At 45.4% G+C, this 24,918-nt stretch overlaps 1 protein-coding gene across 1 annotated transcript in view; it reads left to right on the top strand.

Annotated features, from left to right (window-relative positions):
- Positions 1–24,918, top strand: part of TENM4 (teneurin transmembrane protein 4) — a 387,326-nt gene that overhangs the window by 341,729 nt on the left and 20,679 nt on the right. The window contains exons 27-29 of the mRNA XM_039228710.1: positions 5,237–6,114; positions 19,435–19,607; positions 24,193–24,428. Coding sequence (XP_039084641.1) covers positions 5,237–6,114; positions 19,435–19,607; positions 24,193–24,428 — 1,287 coding nt within the window. The remainder of the gene's footprint in view (positions 1–5,236; positions 6,115–19,434; positions 19,608–24,192; positions 24,429–24,918) is intronic.

Here is a 24,918-nt window from a genome sequence, read left to right as displayed (position 1 = left end):
CCCGGCGACTGGCAGTTCAACATGTCCTTAGTTTGTCCTGCAATGTCTTGGCAAGGAAAGTGTCCTTTATTGCTAGATCCTTCAGCAGGGCCTGGCCAGAGCTGAATCAGTGGCCACCCTTCTTGCCAGCATTACCAAAACCGGGAAAAAAGGAAGGCACAAGTTACAGTAACTTGCAGGGTGGTGTCAGCAGTAACCACGCTTGGCTTTTTAAACCCCCTCGCTTTGAAACCCCCTTTCCCACTGACTGCTCACCTGCTCCCTGGACTCAGCGGGCAGCAGAGGCCAGGAAGCCCGCCTGTTGGTGGTGTGTGTCGTGGAGCGCCATCCCCAGAGCCTCCCTCTCGGTTGCTGGTATGGTTTTCCTCTGCACCAGCTCATGTGATTGTTCCACTCCAGAATGGAATCTGTTCTCTGCCACTCGTCTTTCCAATTTGGCAGGCTTCCCCTTGCTGGCTCGAGAATTTCCCTCTCCAGTCTGTGAGCAAGCTTGAATTACCTGTCAGGAAGCTGCCGCGGCCTGAGGATGTGCACGCGAGTATTTTCAGTTCTCCAAATGGGCCCTGCACCAGCCAGCACAGGGCACTGAAAATTTTCAATCCACACGTTGGGAAGTTGTTTTAGTTTAGTGAGCGGTGCTGCCAAGCAGCCAGATCCAAAGCTTAGAGGACAGCTGGCGCGTAGTCGAGCAGGGAAAAAACCTGCACTTAGCTCCAGAAACCCTGAGCTGAAATCCCTTCGCCCCTGGTCTTCGCTACCCTCATCTGAATCTAAGCATGGAATTCTTTTTACTAAACTCTCCAGACACAGGCTTATATTTTTATATACACATATAGGCGGGGGTACTGGCTTTCATTCTGAGAGCTTCCTCTGTACAAACACTCAGAGCTATTTTACTGCCCCATGGGGAGCAGGGAGTAAGCCAGAGAGTTAGGAACACAGCTCAGAGGCAAGAGTGCAAAGCAGGGAACCAAGGAACTTGGCCAGCTCCCCTGGGTGGAGATAGGCCCAGGCCCAAGGAGAAACTAGAGAGAGGAATGGAGAAGAGAAAGAACAGAAGATGTTGCAACTTATTCAAAAGATGGGATTCATTCCCTGCTCAGCAGGCTGTAGGGATGATTGTCCATCAGGTTCAAAAGGCTTCTTGAGAATTTACCATGTGCCAAGCACTGTTAGAAAGGAGAATACAGAGATGAGTAGGGCTTCATTTTTCTTATCTAGCTGTCATAGTAATCCCAAGAGGTGATGTTATCTACCCGTTTTACAGATAAGAAAACTGAGGCTCGGTGGGAAAAAAAATGCAGTCGTAAGTGCAGAGCGCTATGCTAGTTTCCATCAGGGATGTGGAAATGAATTTTTTAATGAGATCCTGTACATAAATTGCTTAGCACAGTGCTTGGCAGCTAGTAATAGGCTGTAAGTATTCATTCCTTTTATAACTTACAAAGCAATTCCTTGTACATTGTCTTGTTGATCCTCACAATTACTCTATGTAATATTTATTACCTCCATTTGCATACGAGGAAAGAAGTTCAAAGTGTTTAAGTAGCACGCACCTGTACTAATTGTGGAACTGAGATAAGAGGTGAGAAGTGCTGGCCCCGAATCCCTCGCTCTCTCTGTGCCATTTACCAGTCATGTAGTCATTCATCCATCTGGCAATCCTGTTTTTGAGAACAAATAACTCTGCCATAAGGCAGTCATCTCAGAGTGCTTTGATAAAGGCACAGAATGTTCTGGAGGACAGGAGAGAGGGGGCTCCCTCCCCTCTCAGGACCACAGAACATGGGAGCTAGAGGGACCACAGCAATTCTAAAGTCTAGTTTCTCCATTTTAGCAATGGGATATTAAGCCTTAGCACCCTTATTCCTAACAGGAGGGGAAATCAGAGAAGCTTGTATATCTGGTCTGCTTCAGAGCCATCACAGAGGCTCCGTGACAGAGCCAAGACAGACTCTAAGACCACTGTTCCTTCTTTTCCAGGTGCCTCTGTGCACAGGACAGGAAGGAGAGAACAGGAAAGCACTTTCTCTTCCTTCCTTCCCCTCTTTCCTCTCCCCCTTCCCCCTCCCCACCCACCCATCGAGCCATCTTTTTGTCATAATGACTGGCAGAAAGGTCTGGGCCAGCAGGTCCCCAAGGTGCCAGAGGACCAGAAGGCATAAAATATTTAGCAGCCAGTGTTGACAAGAAATGGGTTTTAGGAAATTGAAAATTCCGCTGTCGCATTAGAGTAAACTGCTCCGATGCACCCAAGGGCTGCCGTGATGCTGTGCTCCAGAGAGCTCTGGGAAGTGTGAAAGCAGTGGCTCTGCCAGCCAGTGGCTCTGGCATGCCTCAGGCTCCCTGGCTCTGAGGGGGCAGAGGGGCCCAGGCTCCCAGTGAGGAAACAAAAAGACTAGAAAGCAGAGCCCGAGGATGGCCCTGAGCCAAAGGGTCAGATGGAGGTGGCCATATCTCATAGGTGTGTCGTTTACTGGAGTTTTTCTCTGTATTAGTTAACTACCACACGGACATTGTAGAAAGTATAAAAAGTTAATAAGTACAAAGAAGAACGTTAAAATTACCCCTCATCCGAGTACCATTAGCATTTTGGTTTTCATCCCTCAAGTTCTTCATCTCCCCTCTATCCGAAATCTATCTAATTTATTGTTACGTTTTCCCCCAATTGGGATCACACTGTGCTTACAATTCTGTAACCTACTCTTTTCAACTAGTACATAGCAAACATTTCCCCATGTCATTAAATATCCATCTATAACATCACTTTTAAGGGCTACGCAGAGTATTCTAACTCCTGGGCGAACTAAATACCATCGTTGATTTAGTGAATTCCCTCTTGTTGGGCACTTGAGGTGGTTACAGTTTTTCACCATTATTTTTTTATGTTTATTTATTTTTGAGAGAGACAGAGCACAAGCAGAGGAGAGACAGAGAGAGAGGAAGACACGGAATCTGAAGGTTCCAGGCCCTGAGCTGTCAGCACAGAGCCCGACACGGGTCTTGAAACTCACCGACAAGATCATGATCTGAGCCATAGTTGGATGCTCAACCGAATGAGCCACCCAAGCACCCCAGTTTTTCACCATTGTTAAACATTGCTGAGGTGTACACCCTTGTAAACAAGGGTCTATAAGAGTAAATTCCTGGGAGAGAAATTTCTTCCCTAAAGTAACATGGGTGTTTAAATAAGCCCCATGTTGGACATAGTGTCGACGGTTTGTCTGTAGGGGTCTCAGGAACCAAAGGTGGTGAGTCCCCAGGGGTGGAGTAAGCAAATCAGAGGGACGCAATGCTTCCGGCCCATGTTCCGTGTGGCTGGATGACCTCCTGGGGACACAGGTGGCAAACGGCTTCCTGTAGTTCCAGCACCTCCCAGTGTGCTGTGTCCCACCGTCCAGCCTCCTCCTTGGCCACCAGCAAAGCATCCTTCACCTCACACTTGCCAGCTGCAGTCCTGTGCTTGGCCACCTGCAAGCTCACCATTGTCTCGGCCAGCTTCCCAGCCCGGCTCCGAGGAGGCTCGGGCGTGGGCCCCAGGACCTCTGAACCTCATTCCCATCACTACCTTCCTTAATCTCCTCTGGGAGGACTCGTTCTCTGGGGTACTCGAAACCATTTTCGTTTTAACTTTCTTTTTTTTCTTTGCTTTTTAAAAATTTAAATCCAAGTTAGTTAACGTATAGAATAATAATGATTTCAGGAATAAAGTTTAGTGATTCATCACTTACATATAACACCCAGTACTCATCCCAACAAGTGGCCTCCTCAATGCCCATCACCCATTTAGCCCATCCCCCCACCCAGCACTCCACCAGCAACCCTCAGTTTGTTGTCTGTAAGAGAACATAAGAGTCTCTAGTGGTTTGTCTCCCTCTCTGTTTTTATCTTATCTTTGCTTCCCTTCCCTTCTCCTATGTTCATCTGTTTTGTTTCTTGAATTTCGCATATGAGTGAAATCATATGATATGTGTCTCTCTCTGACTAATTTCACTTAGCATAATACCCTCTAGCTTCATCCACATTGTTGCATATGGCAAGCTTTCATCCTTTTTTTGATTGCTGAGTAATACTCCATTATATATTTATACCACACCTTCTTTATCCATTTGTCAGTCGATGGACACCTGGGCTCTTCCCATACTTCGGCTATTGTTGATAGTCCTGCTGTAAACACTAGAGTGCACGTGCCCCTTCGAATCAGCATTTTTGTATCCTTTGGGTAAATACCTAGTTGTGCAATTCCTGGGTCGTAGGGTGGTTCTGTTTCTAATTTTTTGAGGAACCTCTGTACTGTTTTCCAGAGTGGCCGCCCCAGTTTGTATTCCCACCAGGAGTGCAAAAGAGATGCCCTTTCTCCGCATCCTTGCCAACATCTGTTGTTGCCAGATTTGTTCATTTGAGCCATTCTGATAGGCGTGAGGTGATATCTCATGGCAGTTTTGATTTGTATAGAAACCATTTTCTAGAGCTGGGATTCACAAACTTCAGTGTGCACATGAGTTATCCAGGGATTTTATTTAAATGCAGATTCTGATTCAGTAGGTTTGGTGAGACCTGCCCTTCTACATTTCCGACCAGCCCCCGGGCGATGTCAGTTCTGCATATCAAGGGAAGGCTTGTTCTTCCTGATAAACCGAATTCGGATATTCATGGCAATCCATGAGTTTAATGGGTCGAGATATCATCTTTCATACAGGTATCATTTTAGCAGTTCACATAGAAGCTCTCTGAGACATCTGAACAAGTCCTGCTTCAGCCTCCAGACCCCATCTGCCTTCTTCTCCCACCTCCATGACATTAGCTGTCATTATCTGAGCACTTATGGTGGGTTGAGCACTCTGCAGCAGTGTCGGTCCCATTTTACAGATGTGAATATTGAGGCTCAGAGATGGAAAGTCATTTGCCAAAGGTCATAATGGTGAGGCTAGGATCCGAACCGAGGCCTGTCTGGCTCTTGTTTACTTTTTATGTTTCTTCCCTCCCCCACCACTTTGTCTTCCCTTCTTCATATTTTGTGAGTCTTATGGAGACCATCAGGTGTCTTGGGGGCAGCTCTTGCATGGTTTCACTCATATCAAGGGGCTGACATCCGTTGTTGATGACAAGCCACTGTGGGATCAGGCAGGACTGCGTGTGAAGGTACTTGGGACATTATGACGAGCTATACGGGTTGTGGGACGATTAGTGGTGAGCACCCTGCCAGGCGTCTGAGTATCGGTATCTCCATTGTCAGGTTCGCCTGGAGTGGCCCACAGACTTAGCCATCAACCCAATGGACAACTCTCTCTACGTCCTTGACAACAACGTGGTCCTGCAAATCTCTGAAAACCACCAGGTGCGCATTGTCGCTGGGAGGCCCATGCACTGCCAGGTCCCCGGCATCGACCACTTCCTGCTGAGCAAGGTGGCCATCCACGCGACCCTGGAGTCCGCCACGGCCTTGGCCGTCTCTCACAACGGGGTCCTGTACATTGCAGAGACTGATGAGAAGAAGACCAACCGCATCAGGCAGGTCACCACTAGTGGAGAGATCTCACTGGTTGCCGGGGCCCCCAGTGGCTGTGATTGTAAAAATGATGCCAACTGTGACTGTTTCTCTGGAGATGATGGCTACGCCAAGGATGCAAAGCTGAATACCCCATCTTCCTTGGCTGTGTGTGCCGACGGGGAACTCTACGTGGCTGACCTGGGGAATATCCGAATTCGGTTTATCAGAAAGAACAAGCCATTCCTCAACACCCAGAACATGTATGAGCTATCCTCACCAATTGACCAGGAGCTCTACCTGTTTGATACCAGTGGAAAGCATCTGTACACCCAGAGTCTGCCCACAGGAGACTACCTGTACAACTTTACCTACACTGGGGATGGCGATGTCACACTCATCACCGACAACAATGGCAACATGGTGAACGTCCGCCGAGACTCTACCGGGATGCCCCTCTGGCTGGTGGTCCCAGATGGCCAGGTGTACTGGGTGACCATGGGCACCAACAGTGCACTCAAGAGTGTGACCACGCAAGGGCATGAGTTGGCCATGATGACGTACCATGGCAACTCTGGCCTTCTGGCAACCAAAAGCAATGAAAATGGATGGACAACATTTTATGAGTAAGTATCACAATAAGGCCATTTGACGGTTTTGTTTCAGGAGATGTATTGTACGATTAGAGGTGAGTTGATGAAATGAAAATTTGGAGATATATTTCATCTTGACTCAAAATTTGGGATGCAAACCATTACGTACAATATGTTCTGCATGTTCATATTCCAGACGATTGCTCCTAGACAGTAACATGATGTAGTGGAAAAGGCGTGAACTTTGACCTTAGAAGGCATGGACTTTGGGCTTGCATCTCTCTAGGCCTCAGTTGCCACATCTGTACAATGGGAAGTACTTGCCCAACACACCACAGGGAAGTAATGTAGATGAAAACCACAGCGTGCTAGCTTCTTTGTATGATCACTGTCCAGAAGTAATGACAATGGGAGAAAAAACAGTTCCATGTAGATGATTTTTCCACATAATCGAAGCTCACATCTTCAAGTTTCAAAAAAATATTTTTTTCATTTTAACCATTTGGGGTGGAACTTAACAAATGCTTTCCATGCCTCCCTTCTCAAACCCATTATATGAACATAATGAAACCTTTCTCTTTATGAGTCAAGATCCTTAATGAGGAACAACCACAATTGCATATTACGCAGAAAGTGAGGCCAGAAACCTTTGCCCCTGCCCAAAGTGATTGTAAACTGTTCTTTGATCAGCTCCTATGTCTCTTGGTATAATTTTACTGCCTGCCCCCTCAGAGTGGCGCTATTGCATCACTAGTTGTTATCCTGTGGCGCCCACCTCTGGGGGCTCACTTCCCTTCCCGTCATCCAGTGTAGGGCTTCTTAAGTGGTGTGGCCAGATAAGCAGAAGTTCAGCTTATTCCATTCCTAGCCAAATCAAATACATATGTATCTGAGGTCTTCCTCTCTGAGCTTTTTTAATGAAAGGACTTTGTATCTTCTCCTTTTGCTACAAGCTAAGACCTTGGGCCTGGGGTAGGGGAGGGGGGGTTGTGAGAAGCTTTTTAAAAATCTAAGTAGCACCAGATATGAGCTAGAAACCACATTATTGCACTTAATCCTCATAACAGCTCTGGAAAATGAACAATAGTATCTGTTTTATAGAAGCAGAAACTGAGGCTCAGAGAGGCTGACGTTACACAGTGAGAATGTGGCAGAACACGGGTCTGTCTGATGCCAGGGCTCCTGCGCTTTCAGCCCTGCCCTGCTGGCCCCTGCTGAGTTTGTTAATCCCAAATGAGCTTAAACCCTTGAACTGTAAATTTTTCTCAAGCTTGTTCAAGCATCAGTTGCTCACAGTCCTAGAATCCAGAGGAAAAGGATTTATAATAGATTTTTCAATACAATTTGCACCAAAAAAAATGTCACAGCAATTTGTACAAAGTTCACTGGCTAAATTCCTGTCTCCAAACCCGGGCCTTGTTAATTACAAAGAAAGACAAAGTTCCAGGAAAACAGCAATTATCTTGATTAACTCATTGAAATGGAAATACACTAAATAATTCAATTTCCCCCCCATTGCCCAATGGAAGTCTCTTATACAGTATTTATCCCATAAAGGAGTTGCTTTGTCAGAGCAAGTTGGAGCACTCAGTTCCTGAGGTCACTCCTTTAGATCCCAGACTGAATGCTTACACATCACTGCAACCGTTAATCTCCACCCAACCTGAAATCTAAAACCATTTCCTACACCTCCACCAGAAAAGATCCCATTCCCTGCTCCCTGTCTTCCTAGATGAAATATGTAGCCATAGTTTCTTTATGCAGAAGAAAAAGGTAGTATAATCACTTTTTATAAAATGGCATTTGGAATTCCAAGGAATCCCCTGTGAATTGAAGATAAAAGCCCTAAAATTAAAAGAGAAACATCTTGACATCCCTACTGTGTGCCAGGATCTTTCCAATTTCATCCTCACAGCAACCTCACACCAGAGAAATTAATCATCCACATGTTTTCACAGATGAACAAACTGAGGGATTAGGAACACAGCGAGATTAGGGAGCAGTCTAAAATTACACAGTGAGTACATAGCAGAGCCAGCACACAAATCCATGTTCTTTCATCTACACTGAGTAGGTTCACTTAAGTTCTTTGTGACTTATCTGTACGTACAGTAGGGATAAAAATAGTACTATTTCACAGGGATGGTCTGAGGTTCAAAACTTCAATGTGATAAAATATGGAAAATTCAATGTCTTACTCACCATAAGTAATCAACTAAGAGCTGCTGCTGCTGTCATCATCATCGTCTTCATCATCATCACTTCAAGCAATACAAGTAGATGTACCAGTAATTGCAGAAATATTATTTGGGCATGAAAGGTATTACCCGGGAATGGCAGCAAGTAAACTGGTCAAGGGAGCAAACAAGAGTGGTAGTTAAAGTAGGTAGGAATTAGAAATCATACCAGAGGAGCAGAATCAAGGGTCAAGTCTGAAAGATCAAGGTAAGAACTAGGAAAGGGGTCAGGTCCATAAGCGTATCCAAAATGGGCTGAAAACAGGGATGCAGAGTGGGTCAGGAAAAAATGGTTCCGCTCAGATTGTGAACAAAGCCAGGGTGCCAGGTAGCTACTTTCACTGCACATTAGCCCTGTGACTCAGGGGCTGGCTGGCCGGTTTCTAGACCTAGGTTTCAACCGGACAGAAATCATGCCTCCCTTACCCCATTTTGGGGCCATCATTGTGATCAAAAAACTAAATAAACACTACAGGTGAAAAATACTTGTAAACCGTGAAGCACTCAAGAAGTAAGGATGCAGTAGTATCATTATTGTGGTGTTTCCTAACACACCTTTTGACAGATTTTGCCAATGCACCATTGCTCTAGTGAATTTTCTGCCGTCAGCTCCATGAAGCAGTGTAGTAGATTCCAACCCAAATGCTCTAATATTAAAAAAAAAAAAAAAAAAAAAAAAAAAAAAGTCAACCCAGGCTTGCCTGTAGCACAGGCTATTACTGAAACAAGCTTTAAGTTGGCTTTATTGATCCTTTCAACAGATGAAATAATGCATCTATCATAAACATAACAGATTTCAGAGCAACTTAGGAGTTCACAGTTCTGGGGGATGAAGGTTCCTTTCCTCTCGTCAGCCCACAGGTCTGCTGGCAGAAAACCTCAAAGAACTCTGTAATGCAATCCTCGTCTTCAGTGTACGGTGTCATTAATTTCAGATTTGGGCTCCTGGCCAGATGGCATTTGGTGGCTAAGAGAATGGCCTCATGAGCACGAGGCAGATTCCAAACTCTTGCTGGGTGGGCATGAGCAGCCAGCTTCCCTAAGTTTAACAGGAGTAAGTGGCTCTAGTATCCCATGGTGCCCTGTGACAGCTTCTGTCGTAGTTATGCTCGCACTAAATACTAATTTATCTCTGTATCCAGCTTAGGGCTTGCCACCTAGTAGGTGCTCAGTAAATATTATATGAATGAAATGTGAATACAGAGAAGGGAAATAAAGAAGGGAGGAAACTAGGCTGCAGTGAGAAGAGTATTAAACCCCAGCTCCTGCATCATCAGCGCACCCAGCAGGACATAGAATTCAACTCAGTGGTTCAAGTAATGACACTTGGCTTTGGGGTTTCTCTGGAGGATGTAAGAGCTAGAAAGTGCATCATTCCCGAACTTACAATAAGAATAGGTCAGACAAATGGCAAATTCATGAGTTTTTCTTAAACTTCTCTAAGGTCACAGGGCAACCTCCTCACCAAATCTGAGGGGAGAGACTCCTGAAGAGAAAACCGAGATGTGCGCACTGGCTTACCTGGGGTAAATGCAGCTGGTCAAAAGAGTTCAGGTAGGGTGCTTGGTGAATTGATGAAGACTAAGTGTAAACTGGCAAGTGAGCTTGCAGCCCTTAGCGGCTGCGGAAAATGGGTGAGAGTCCACATCCTCCCTGTAAGTTCTCTCCAGAGCCTGACCCGGTAACTCTAAGAAAAGAGTAGAGAAAGATGTAAGTCTGCTGTGGCAGACTTGGGAAGGTCCGCCTTCTGTTCCCAGACCCGACTCACCTTATTTCCCATATGGAACAAAAGCCTTAATCTGTGGAGAGAAGAACAACTACCACTGTCCTTCATAGGCGCAGGTAGAGACCCACTGCTGCTGAATAAAGGAAGGAAAAAGTTTTTAACTTCTGTCAGGAGGGGAGAGGGATATGCAGTGGGTCCAGAATTGCAGCCTGAAGAGGGGCAGGAGCACGCACTGAAGAGGCTACACTCTTGAGACTCAGGGACACATGGTTACATAAGACTGAGGCTTACTCAGGGGCGCCTGGGTGGCTTAGTCGGTTAAGCGTCCGACTTTCGCTTAGGTCATGATCTCGCGGTTCGTGGGTTCGAGCCCCGTGTCGGGCTCTGTGCTGACTGCCAGCTCAGAGCCTGGAGCCTATTTCAGAGTCTGTGTCTCCCTCTCTCTCTGACCCTCCCCTGCTCACACTGTCTCTCTCTCTCTCTCCCTCTCTCTCCCCCCCCTAGAAATAAATAAGAATATTTTTTTTAAATATTAAAAAAAAAAAAGACTGAGGCTTACTCAGAACAAGAGAGAACTCTCACGCTCACCACCCCCCCACCCCCGGTTTAGCTAAAAAGCTAAACACAATAATGGAAAGCAGAATAGTACTGTGAATGAGGTAAGAGAGGGATAAGGGCCTGGAAAGAGACCCTCAGGGGACCTAATGCTTAAGATGTATTTGACCCTGAGAAAAAAAAGTCATCCAACAAACAAGGTTCGCTCCCTAAACACAAGGTATCACTAGAGGAACTTAAAGCCTATATTGTACTAAGGTTAGCCAGAGAAACATCAAACCTCAACCCAAATCCTAACTAAATTAACTCAAACCCCTTCACTAGAGTCCTAAGAGAAGGAAGCTCCTACCCATTTCCAGGCGTAAAACTTGTTACCTCATTTTCTAGTGTGCTCCACAAGATGTCACACTTTCAATTGAATGTACAAAAAGGCTAGAAAAAGCAACACACTCCCAAGAGACAAAGGAATCAAAGGAACTACACTTAGACATGACACAGATGTTGAAGCTGTCTTTCAGGGAATTTAAAATAACAGTAATTCTGTTAAAAGATCTAATGGAAAAGGTGAGTACTATGAAAGATCAGATGGATATTTTCAGCAGAGAAATGGAAACGATAAGAAAAAATCAAATGGAAATCTAGAAATGAAAATAAGTTACAGAGATGAAAAATGCCTTTTCTTAAATTTTTTTTGGTTTTATTTATTTTGAGACAGAGAGAGACAGAGCACAAGTGGGGAAGGGGCAGAGAGAGAGGGAGACACAGAATCTGAAACAGGCTCCATGCTCTGAGCTGTCAGCACAGAGCCCGACACAGAGTTCGAACCCACAAACCATGTGATCATGACCTGAGCTGAAGTCAGACCCTCAAACGACTGAGCCACCCAGGCGCCCTGAAGAATGCCTTTGATGGGCTTATCAGTCGATAGACATAGCTGAAGAAAGAAAATGGGTCAATGAAAACTACCCAAACTGAAATACAAAGAGAAAAAAATAGTGGAAAAATAAAAAGATACAGAACCCAGGCATCCAAAAGCTAGGAGGCAATATCAGCTTGTCTAATGTGCATATAGAGATCTTCCTCGACTTACAATGGGATCACTTCCTGACAAACCTACCGTAAGTTGAAAATATTCGAAGTCAATGCATTTAATACACCTAACCTATCAAACATTATAGCTTAGCCTAGCCTACCTTAGATGTGCTCAGAACATTTCCAATAATCTACAATTGGGCAAAAGCATCTAATACAAAGTCTATTTTATAGTAAAGTGTTGAATATCTCATGTAATTTATTACATACTGTACTGAAAGTGAAAAACAGGATGGTTGTTGGGTGCAGAAGGGTTGTCAATGTATGGGTTTGTTTACCCTCATGATTCAGGTGGCTGATTGGGAGCCGTGGCTCACTGCTGCCCAGCATCACGAGAGAGTGTCATATCATTAGCCTGGGAGATCAAAATTCATAATTTGAAGTACAGTTTCTCCTGAGTTTATATCACTTTTGAACCATCATAAAGTCAAAAAATGGGGGTGCCTGAGTGTCTCAGTCAGTTAAGAGTCTGTCTTCAGCACAGGTCATCATCTCATGGCTCATGAGTTCAAGCCCTCTGTTGGGCTCTGTGCTAACAGCTCGGAGCCTCGAGCCTGCTTTGGATTCTTTGTCTCCCTCTCTCTCTCTGCCCCTCCCCAGCTCACACTCTGTCTCTCTCTCTCAAAAATAAAAATATTTTTTAATTTAATAAAAAACAAAGTAAAAAATCACAACTCAAACCATCATAAGTCAGGAACCACCTACAATTGAAATTTGGGGAGAAGAGAAAAAGAGCAAGGCAGAAGAAATATTTGGAGAAATAATGGTCAAGAATTATCCATAAGTAATTATAGATACCAAACCACAGGCCTCAGAAGCTCAGAAAATACCAAGCAAAGTTCACTCACACACACACACACACACACACACACACACACACACACACACATATCTTAGGCATATACTCAAAATACAAAAAAAAAAAAAAAAGAAAGAAAATCTTAAAAGCAGATGGAGAGGGAGGTGTTTTATATAGAGGAACAAGGATAAGAATTACAGCAGACTTCTCATCAAAAACCATGCAAGTGAGAAGACAGAAATGCGGGGGCCGGTGGGGGGGGGGAGGCACCCAGGCACTAAAAACAGTGAACAACCATGATCAACCCTGAAGCTTAAGGCAAGGCAGAGCAAGAATAGGATATTGTTAGTGAAGCCCAGGGGGAGCTATATAATGTGAATAAGAAGCTCTTGCATAAAAATTATAATCATGGACAGACGAAGCCGCTATCAGAACTATGGCTCTGAAGTAGATAAAGAATAAGGAAGACCCCTCTTAACATCCAGTCTCTTGCCAGTGCTTATCGTTGACTGAATCCAACCAGAAACCAGACAGAAAGCCAGAGGGTTGAGGTGGGCAGCAATGTAGTCAGCTCCTCTGGGCACAGAGGAAAGCAGAGAATGGATATGAGTGGGGAGAGTATAACCAGCACAGGCCTCGACTGGCTCTGTGACACTATACACCCAAGTGGCAGAGCCAGGATTCAATCACAGATCTCCCTGAATCCTTTCCAACAGATGCACTGCTTCAGGTAAAACATCAGTAAGAGATAAGACCTACCATGGGTAGGGCGTACCAGATGTTAGAAATCCTAAAGGCTGCAATGCATTGGTGGAACTTAATTCCATAGGAAATCAGCAGCAAGTATAAGTTTTAATTGCAGAATCCCAAAAGTACCCTGGCTCTGGTACAGTTTTGAAGAAGATAATGATGTAGCAATGCCATCTATTATAGTGACCTGAGGCCAAGGGGACTATTGGTGTGCACGGGCTGTTAATTCTAACTATTCACAAAGGATTTGGCATCCAATTCCTCTGATTGACAATGGTGGCATTTGAAACAATCATCGATGAAACTCCTAAAAATCAAATCTTTATTTTCCAACTAAAAAATCCAAGTCAGCAAAAGTTAGTATCAGAGAAGCAATTTGGCATTTTCCTCACCAGCTGCAACATAGTATGTGGCTTGAGATGTGAAATATTGAGTGTGAAGAAGAAAGCCTTGCATTGTGTGTGAAGATACCCTTTAGCGGTCCTCTTCTGAGAGCCAAGTTCACAGCAACTATATGAATTTTTTATGTGTTTTCTTTCCCCATTCTCCAAAGATGCTCTGGGAAAATGGAGTGAAGAAAAGTCAGTGGAAAAAAATAATGAAAAGCCAATCATCTGGCCATCTCCATCATACCCCCTGAACAGGGGGTTGGCATCACTGCAAACTCAATTGCAGTGGTATCAAAGCAAAGCACCTTGAAGAGAAAACTATCAGTCTTCTTGACCCACTTGAGATTTCCAAACGCAGTGTTTTCTATAACATAGTGAGGAACACAAAGATATTTCCCTGAAACAGCATCACTTAAGGGAAGCTTGATGAAAGAACAGACTTTAAGGTCACACAGACTTGACTTTGAATCTATATTCCTCAAGTAGCTGTGTGATCTTAGGCAAGTTACTTATTCTTCCTGAGCCTCAGCTTCACCAATTGTGAAATGACAACAACAATGCCCACCTCCAAGATGGTTATGAGCATAGTGCTCGGTACCTAAAAGGTAATCAATCTATGGATATCAGCAAACTCTCCCTTCCTCATATGGAAGGGGAGAGATAGAAGGGGAGAAATTCTTGTTTTTCTCAATCCACATCTTGAAAAGCCAATAATAATATTTACCCTTTATTACTCATTCATTCATTCATTCATTCAAGAAATAAGTATTGAGTGCCTTTTATATTCTGCATGTTCTCCTAGGCATGAGACTACAAGGCCCCTGTCCTCGTAGAGCTTAGTAGGAAGAGACAGATAACTGACCAATAAACACATAAATAAGATAATACATAATGAAGACAATAAAATAAGATAATGTGACCAACATGGAAGGACCTATCCGTTTCAAAGGAAGGCCTCACTGAAGTGATACCATTTGAACTGAAATATGAGTAATGAAAGGAAGTAGCCACACCAGGATTGGAGGGAAGAGCATTCTCCGCAGAAGGAACAGTAAGTGTGAACACCCCGAGCCTGGCTTGAACTTGGCACGCTTGGAGAACAGAAGCAGATACAGTGGAACACAGGAAGGATGGAAGAGTAGAGTTCAAAGTGACATCAGAAAGAGAAGCAGGGAAGAGCAGGTCCTTTGGTCAACATTCATTTACATTACTGAACACCAACTATGTGCCAGGCACTCCTCTAAGTTCTGGGATGCGTCAGCAACCAAAGTCCCTTCTCTCATCAGGGAGTCTACATGGCAGGGAAGACTGTCTCCTGGGGTCCTGCAGACCCTGTCGAAAAATGTGCATTTCATTTCAAGCATGTTACCTTGTTTGAACTTCACAGTATCTTCCTGAGACAGGTGTTACTGTCTTCATTTTATAGAGGAGAAAAAAGAGGCTACCAAAGGTTGTGTTATAATCCTGCCTGAAATCATGTCATCTGTGACAGGGGGTTGATGGTTCACAGGAACTCAGAACTGGGTGCCCACCCTCTAGGTTTGTATTGCTGGCCAGCGTAGAGCCTGTATTCAGAGCCTAGAATGTCTGACTCTGAGGGTGTTCCCATATCAACATGTTCCTTCCTTTTGGTTAGAAAGAAAGAAATTGGCCAATTCTTTAAAGCCAGAACAGACAGCACTGAGCCATTGTCCCAAAGTCACCCAGTCAAAGGACCAGGGTCTGAAACAGCCACTTGGAATCCAGAGAGTGGGGAAAACTGTCCCACCTTGTCAGGTGGCGCTGGCCATCTTTCTGTCAGCAGCTCGGTAACAGGAAAAGAAGGGTTCCAACAGAGGGGGCGTGGGGCAAAGGTGTTTGAGGTTCCCCAGATAGGCAGCTCCAGTTCTTTCCTGCAGAGCCAGAAACAGCGGTGTGCTGATGGGCTAATCACAGGTATTGATCAGGCCGCAGGGAGATCCACTGGCATTTCCCAGGCTCTGGAAGGCACTGAAATGAATGAATAAGAGACAAGAAAATTCTATAAATTGGCTGTTCTATTTGATGTTCATTTAATTAAGACATTCAGTCCCTCTAATGGAAAATGTGAGGAGTCGAAATTACTGTTTTTCGGCCATCTCGTATAAAATGAAAACCAGATCTTGAAGGCATGAGACTTTTCATTGTATCTTCTTCAAGTTCAATTTAATTATGTATTACAGGCTACCTTCAATAATAATTACAATTGTCTGCCTTCATGCAAAAGCTCTTCCTGTCTTGGAGACCAGAGCTCTGGGGAGATGCCTGCGGAGATTGCTGAAGTATCATTTAGTGAGAGTAGCTGTTTCCGTCTTTGTGCATGTCAGCAGATGCTTGTCAGGTACCTACTGTGTGTCAGGCCTCTGTCAAGTCCTGTGGGAGACGATGTGTGTGTAAATGAATCATGGTCTCCCCTTTCCCACAGAGCAGCAAAGGGGCCTCATGTATCCAATTGTGCATTCATTTATTTGTTTAATCAACATGCCCAGCCTCTCTGACACCACAGTCCTGTCCTGATTCAAGCATCCCCAGGCCAAAGCAGGTGACAGCTCGTACGTGAGCTGTTATAGGACAGGGGACCCATTCTGTGATGCAGCTGTGCTAGTGTATCACTGGGAGAAGGGACCAGAGAGAAACCAGGGAAAGCTTTCTGTGGTGTCATTGGAGCAAGGCCATACTAAAGTAGTATTATAGGGACATGTGACCCCTATTTCATAATCTCCCTTTCAAGTCTTATTTGTAAGACTCAAAAACTCCTTAAAAAATTTTTTTTAACATTTATTCATTTTTGAGACACAAGGAGACAGAGCATGAGCGGGGGAGGGGCAAAGAGCGAGGGAGACACAGAATCCGAAACAGGCTCCAGGCTCCAAGCTGTCAGCACAGAGCCCGACACGGGGCTCGAATTCACAAACCACAAGATCATGACCTGAGCCAAAGTCGGACACTTAACCTACCAAGACACCCAAGCACCCCTAAAGCCCCTTTTTAAGTATGTTGCGTGACATGATAAAATCTTTTCTATCTGGTTAGATCAGAACTTAGATAATCTGAGTACGTAGTCTCTATAAAGAGTACATACCTGAATAACAGGTGTTCAGAGAACCAGACTAGAATAGCATATCCATCCCATAAAACTGTTGAACTGAAATGGGTCTTCTGCCAATTTAAGGTGACTTGAGATCTGACAGGACTCAGAATACTTATACACCACAGACTTAGCTGCAATGACCAGGGCTGAGGCAGTTTGGGGGTAGGAGCAGGGTGAGTCTTGATTTTGAGCTCAGGAATTTGGGCCACCCTGGTAATATTTACTGTAAAGGTCTGGAGATTGATGTTGGCAGATGTCTTATATGTGAGACTCTTCCGTAAATGTCAGTAATTTAAATTTTTTAAATGTTTATTTATTTTTGAGAGAGAGAGAGACAGAGTGCAATTGGAGGAGGGGCAGAGAAAGAGGGAGACAGAATCTGAAGCAGGCTTCGTGCTCCAAGCTGTCAGCACAGAGCCTGACACGGGGCTCGAACTCACAAACCATGAGATCGTAACCTGAGCCAAAGCCAGATGCTTAACCAATTAAGCCACCCAGCTGCCCCAAATGCCAGTAAATTAAAAGGGCCCCCTCCCCCAAGATAGCATGTTCATGACCTCTCTGTACATGGCAGTATTTGGGTTGTCACAGCACTTTTCTGATTATGAGAATAATCCACATTCATTATTTTAAGAGCTTTGAGATATAAAATACCACCAATAATTCTACTTCCCAGAGATAAACACTCTAAACATTTGTGTATAATTCCTTCCTATTCAAATTTCCAGCAGCTATAAAGAGTTGAAAAGAATACCACCTCCCCTAGGTCCATGTACCTGTGACCCTCCAGTCAGGGTTTTAAGCCACATGGTCACCCTTCCCAAAGCCAGACTGACATTTTCTTACAAGACTCTGACTCCATACAGAGGAAGGAAAATGAGAAGTCGTGACAAGAAACAGTTTTCCAAAGCCCTGAAGGTGCCTATAGGAGAGCCCGAAGGACTGATCCAGCCCACAAGCTTGCCCGGCTAAGCCCAAGCCTGAGGTGTGTGTTAGACATCTGTGCTGTTTGCCATCCTGGAAAGGGCTTACATCCCCCCTCCTCGGGCCTCAGCAACAGAGATCTAGTCTCCCCCAGAGTTCAAGACCTCCTGTAACCAGCACCTCTGTCTGTGACAGACTGTCCCTGCCAGGGACTGTTGGCATTCATCGTAAAGAGTGCCGTGGTCACTACCAGGCACAGGACAAAAGTTGGCAGAAGACAGAATCCATGCAGCACCTATATCTGACCTTGGGCAAAAAATTGCTCAGCAAACGCCTGTCTAGTCTCACCTCCCAATTCTCACCTAAAGCAGTAGAAGCTGCAGCACCCGGGGGGCGGGGGGGGGGGGGGACCCCCAGCAGGAAGCCAGGTGCAGCTGGAGGATCATGGGAAGAGCCAGGATGGAGCTGAACTCTGGAGCCTGTCATTTCATCAACATTAAAGCCCTTGGGGCCCAGGCCCGCTTCATCACAATAGTGAGAGCAAGGCGGGGGGGAGTCCACTAGGGAGACACACAACTGAACCTATGTGTGAGCTTCAACATGACTAGAAGTCAGAAACACTGACATCTGGATGAAGAACATTTTTCCCATTCGCACACAGGTGCAAAAAGGCTATTATCCTACCCTTTTACACTTCAGCTTCCCGCAATTAAAAATTATAACTGAAGTGTTAACAGACTACCCCCTGCCATCTCCCGACCACTTTGTTGCAAGTAGAACACCCCAGCAGATGTTTGCAAATGGACGCTACAGAAACGCTCGTTGAAGGCAGAGAAGCAAGTGGGACCCTGGAAGCAGATAGATCTGAGTTTGAATTTTGATTCCACCATACTAATTAGCTGTGTGACCTTGAGCAAGTGACGCCACTTTTCTGAACCTCCTCCAAAAGGAGATCGTTTATACCTTTCAGACTAGTTGCAAGGATTAAGTGAAAGGATGTATGAAAAGCATTATGCCTTATACATTGTAGGTGTTCGGTAACGGTAGGCACTTCTTTTATTATTATCAGAGATGGAAAAGGGAATTAAGATTCAATTGTGATGCCTCAGAAAGACCCCAGCAGAGCAAAGCTGTGAGTCCTGACAACTGCCTGTATGTGCATAGCCATTTGGTGCTGGATGTGAAAGCTAGATGGGAAGAGGTTGCAAGAGTTCACCTGTTTAGCCTCCTTATATGGGAGCAGAGTCCTGGTTTGAATCCAGAACCCCCTTTCTCCAGGGTCTGTAGCTTTGTAGGAAACCCCATCTCTTGTGTTGCTCAGGAAAAGACTGTATAACCAGTTCTCCAGATTTTGAGAGGGTATTCAAGCGTCAAGTTTGACCCCATCACCTCTGGATGTGTCCTGGCTCTAAGACTCTGGGGTCAGCAGCCTCAGATGGCTGCCATCTTGTCACCCCGCATGGATGGGTGTGTTTGTAGCTACAGGCTTCCTTGCCATAATCCTGGGAGGCAGCCATGGCAGGAGCTATCATCTCCACTTTATGGAACTGGCAGAGGAAGACTCAGAGAGGTAAGTCATCTGCCTGCAGTCAGGTGTCAGCCGGTGAGTCCCTTCCTGGAAACTATGTGCAAGGGGATGTAGGAGACACGGCCATGTATCTAACCAGAGAAAAAAGCAGAATGTGCAAAACTGTGGCACAAGGTGGAACACACCAGGTTCCAGCGATAGCACTGTTGTATTTCTGTGACTCAGAGCCACCCTTGGTTTTCAGGTACGACAGCTTTGGCCGCCTGACAAATGTGACCTTCCCCACTGGCCAGGTGAGCAGTTTCCGAAGTGATACAGACAGCTCAGTGCATGTCCAGGTAGAGACCTCCAGCAAGGACGATGTCACCATAACCACCAACCTGTCCGCTTCCGGTGCCTTCTATACACTGCTGCAAGGTAAGCCCGGTGGGGCACTTGGGGACTCTGAGGCAGGGGGGTGAAGAGACCCCTTTGGAAAAGGATGATACCAGAAACAAGCTGCTACTAGAGCTACCCAGCCCTGGTACCAGAGCATTCCAACTGGTTTCTCTCTGTGTTGCCATCGAATATGCAAAACGCACCATCCTGAGTCTGTATATTCTCTCCCAGAAGCTTCAGAGTACAGTCCCTTGTCTCATTCCATTATCAGGAGAGCAAAGGATAGACAGTCCACTAGCTGCTAATCCAGGAGACCTCACTCTCTGCCATTCTAATGGCTCCCAGATTAAAGACTTACTCTCACACTGGTGTGGGTGAGGACAAAGGACAATAATGATTACGCTTCATTGTGAAAGGGACCTAGGTATAGAGAGATCCTTCCTGAAGCTCAGGTGAGAGCAGTCCGTGCCTTCTCTAGGATTCCACAGAGAAGAGACCCTTCTTCTCCGCATCCATCAAGTGATCCCTGGTATGAGTTGATCTTTGAGCTGTAGGGAAATCACAGAGATGAAACCTGGCTGCGAATCGTCTACCCAATTGTCCTCATGGGAGGTGGGGACCCAGAGTGGCACTTGCAGCTTTGTTGGATCTAGTAAGCATGAAAAAAGAAGAAGAAGAAGAAGAAGAAGCTATCACTAGGGAGAGCCTTGCCTGATTTTTTCCACCACCCTCCTGATGGCTTTTTGTACTCCCAAAAGCTTCGACACAAGTAATAAAAAGAGCCTTGAGCTGGGAGTCAGATGCCCAAATTCTAGTCCCGACTCTGCCACCACATCATGGGGCCCCTCGATTTTCTCCTTGACGAAACAAAAGCAAGTTGAAGCCATGTTGAATGTAAGGAGCAGAAAGAAGTTCTGGGGTAGGCAGGCTGGGGTCTGTGTGCCTACAGGGTCAGTTCCTACGTGTGTGAATTGGGTGAAGTCATTCTTCTCTGAGCCTCAGTCTCTGGGGCTGGGAAATGGGGCCGAATTACAATACCTGCCTCATAAGCGTTGCTCAGACAGTCTCTTTGCACAGTGTGCACAGAGTGAGCAACATGGGCCAGGCCCATAGTACGACTCAGTAAGTACTTGTTGGATTACTTAACAAAGCATCTAATAACTGACACTTGGATTTACCATAAGAAAATAACTATATTTTCACAACCTCTTTTACTCCCAGTGTAATCCAGTGCCTTTAAAGAAGCTCAAAGAACAATAGCGGTTCTCAGGTCAGAAGAAAGAGGAGCGATACCTTGCAGTTCCTTCCCCACCAGCAGTGGGGTTGGGACACACTCAAGGTGTTTATGCTCTGAAGGTACCAATTCCGAGCTGGCCAGGCTGGCTTGCTACATTTTTCTCAAAAGTTAATGTCGCTTTTCTTATCTTTAGGCAACGTTTGGGTTTTTTTTTTTTTTTTTTTCATTCAAAAGTGCCACATTTCCTCACTTTTAAAATGTACCATCAATTCAATAGCAACTTTTCAGCTTGGGGAGGCGGGGAGACACACGGCTCAAAATCCATGCAAGGACTTAAGTCCCGTTCCGATTTCAGAAACACTGAAGTGGGAAAAGGAAACGTTCGTCAGGGAATCCAGGAAATGCGGTGTCTGTTTTCCCTCTTTGGTGCCTCTGCTCGGCGCTCTCTCCTTCCCTCACACCGGGCTTACATGCTCCGTTTTGCAGCCACCTCTGTAGAGTCTTTGTAAAAAGTGCCTTCAGCGTCATCTTACATCTGAACTACGGGAAGAAATAAGGAGGAACTGCTAATGAGGAGCAGGCTTGGGAAGTCACAGCTCACATTAAGCGGGGCTCGTTGGAGATGGGCCTCTACAAACACCATTCCATCCAAGGTCACCATTAAGGGACATATGTGCATTCAGTGAGAAGCGGCTTTAAGAGATAAATGACACAGGCCTTTTCACTGTTCCAAGGAAGGAAAATACAGATTGCCAGTGAATAATGCATAGCAAGTTTAAGGCAGATCTTAGGATTCTACGCATGTGAGAAAGAAAAGGAGAAGGATGGAGGGGGAGGGAGGGAGCCAGGGAGGGGCCGATCTGATGCCATTCTATCAGGGAGGACTCCGCGAGGGTTTCCTACAAAACTACAACCATTTTTTGTTTTTGATTCTGTATCTAGTTCAATCCGTCAAGTGTTTACCGAGCACATTCTCTAATGACAAGGATAGCTAGCGTTTTGGAACACCTGTAAAGTAGATGGCTAGTGTTTTACATTCATGGTCCTATTTCCTCCTCGCGACAACCCCGTGAGGCGTTACTGACATCTCCATTTTCCAAATGAAGACAGTTTAAGTCACTGAGAGGTTAAGCCGCTTGTCCAAAGACACATACCTGGTAAGGAATTTGGACTCAGACAAATAGGCCCCAGAACCCCTTCTCTTAAGCACGGATCTCAAGGCACTGGGGAGCTATTGAAGACCCGTGATCAGTACTGGAAGAGTTCTCTCTGACAGATATGTGAAACGGGGTGGTGGAGACTGACAAGAGATCTGTGTGACAGCGACTAGTGAGATGCCAGGCACGTGAAACTGGTAATAGCTGACTTTTACAAAACACTCACTATATGCCAGGTACCATCCTCAGCTCTTCGTATTCATTATCCCGCCTAATCCTACGAGGTAAGAGTACAGTTATCATCCTCAGGGTACAGATGAAGAACCAGAAGCTTGGGAGATTAAGGAATTTGCCCAAGCTCTTGGCGGAGCTGGGACCTGAACCCGGTAGCGTGGCTCCGAAGGCCACACATGCTCTTAGTCTCTGTGCAGCAGGACAGAGTGTAAACCCTGCACCCCTCAGCTGCAGGACCACTAATGAGGCCTCCAAAGGGGCTAAGGGAGGGGGAGGCGTTTGTTCTGACCAAGGAACTGTGGAAGCTTCTGGGAAGGGATGACAGCTAAGCAGAGCTTTGAAGGGAGGACCTGGGCTAGCGTTTATGGAAGAGGGGCGGGTGCAGACAGAAGCAGCAACAGAGGAAGGGCAAGAGGGGAAGGCTGCAGGACTGCGTTTCCAATGCTAGAAAAGAATTGTGTGCATTTTACAGTTGAAATTCACTCTCCTCCAGAAGTTTCTCTGAGCTAAAGATCCTAACTAAAATATTTTAATCGGGTCTAAAATTTCAAAATCAGACATATTTTTAAACCATTGGCTCATCTTTGCACATATATATGTACATATATGAAAATGGCTTAAAACGTATATATATTTGGAATTTTGCCAGCGATTTAAGTATCGGAGTTATTTTCACCTTGATGTAAAGAATAGTTACCCTGATGTGTATCAAGACATTTAAAGATATTCAGTCCTTTCTTCTAGTAATCCTAACAACCCAAAACGAAAACACTGATTTATCCAAAAATATATTTTTAATAGAGATATAATTCACATATTGTAAAATTCACCCTTTTAAAGTGTACAATTCAAGGGGGTTTAGTATATTTACCAATTACTATTTATCACGCCCCAAAAGAAAGCTCATACCCATAAGTGCTCACTCCCCATTCTGCCTTTCCGTCACTAATCTACTTTCCATCTCTATCAATTGGCCTGTTCTGGACATTTCATATAAATGAAGTCATTGATACATTATGTGGTCTTTTGTGTCTGACTTCTTTCACTTAGCATAATATTTAAAATGAGTTTGTCTATAATTACGAATAACTGGAAAGAATATCTACTTGAGCGTTGGTTAGATAAATTATAGTATTTCCATACAATGGAACACCATACAGTCACTAAGAGAAATAGTTAGGAGAGGCACATGGGTGGCTCAGTTGGTTGAGCGTCCAGCTTCAGCTCAGGTCATGATCTCATGGTTCGTGAGTTCAAGCCCCACATCAGGCTCTGTGCTGACCACTTATAGCCTGGAGCCTGCTTCAGATTCTGTGTCTCCCTTTCTCTCTGCCCCTCCCCCGTGCTTGCTCTCTTTCTCTTTTTTTCTCTCTCTCTCTCTCAAAAATAAAAAACATTAAAATTTCTTTTTAAAAAAGAGAGAAACACTTAGGAAAAATATTCGAGGATGTAATACAATGATCAGTGGAACACTATAAACAATTTAAACTATAAATGTTTTTTCTTTTTTAATATTTATTTAAATGTTTAATGTTTAAATGTTTAAATTCTTTTTTGATGTTTATTTCAGAGAGAGGGACAGACAGACAGAGCATGAGTGGGGAAGGGGCAGAGAGAGAGGGAGACACAGAATCCGAAGCAGGCTCCAGGCTCTGAGCTGTCAGCACAGACCCTGATGCGGGGCTTGAACTCACAAACCGTAAGATCATGACCTGAGCTGAAGTCAGACGCTTAACCAACTGAGCCACCCAGGTGCCCCAGAAATATTCTAAAGTCAAGGAATATACAAAAGATTTACAATGATTTTTTTTTGGTATTGCAATCATGGACAGTCTCCCTGTAGTGTCCTAGTTTTCTTCAATGATAATGTTTCATTTGCATAATCAGAAAAATAAACCCATTTAGAAGCCACACCACCGCCTCTGCTGTGCACACACCTCCCTCCATCCTCAACCCTTCCGAGCCGCAATGGTCCCTCTCCTCTGCTCTCCCTCAGACCAGGTCCGGAACAGCTACTACATCGGGGCGGACGGCTCCCTGCGGCTGCTGCTGGCCAACGGCATGGAGGTGGCGCTGCAGACGGAGCCCCACCTGCTGGCCGGCACCGTCAACCCCACTGTGGGCAAGCGGAACGTCACACTGCCCATCGACAATGGCCTCAACCTGGTGGAGTGGCGGCAGCGCAAGGAGCAGGCGCGGGGCCAGGTCACCGTGTTCGGGCGCCGGCTGCGGGTGAGCCAGGCCAGCTCCAGCAGGGCTCCGGCCCTGGGGCGGGGGCAGCTGGGGGCGCTGGGGCCCTGGTGGGAACGAATGCCGACCCATCTGAAGAACTGGATTCCGCTCCTGAAACTGGCCCTGGGGGAGAAAGTGTGCCGGGCCCTCTGCTAAAGGAGGGAAGTAAAATAGGCAAACCCCACTGAATACGAATTTTCGACCATCTTTTCTGTTGTGGCAACGCCACTGGCTCTGGTGTTGGAGCTGAGTTGGGTTTCCAGCTTCTGTAATACTGGGACTGAATTTCGGCGCATCCGTGATGCCATTTCATTCACCCAGAGCCTCCGCCCCATCCTCCAAAACAATGGAAAGGACAAAATCAATTTTACAAGTTGCCACAAGAATTAGAAATAATATATAAAGTGCCCCATCCAGAGCCTCGCACGCAGAACGTGGTCAGTAATCACCTCTCCTGCTCTCGTTCCTGCTATTCCTCCTACGACTGTAT

The sequence above is a fragment of the Hyaena hyaena genome, unplaced genomic scaffold, assembly GCF_003009895.1.
Source record: "Hyaena hyaena isolate Hyena2069 unplaced genomic scaffold, ASM300989v1 scaffold_34, whole genome shotgun sequence".
NCBI classification, from domain to species: domain Eukaryota; kingdom Metazoa; phylum Chordata; class Mammalia; order Carnivora; family Hyaenidae; genus Hyaena; species Hyaena hyaena.
The sequence above is the reverse complement of the archived record's forward strand: the minus strand, read 5'-3'. Positions and strand labels throughout refer to the sequence as shown.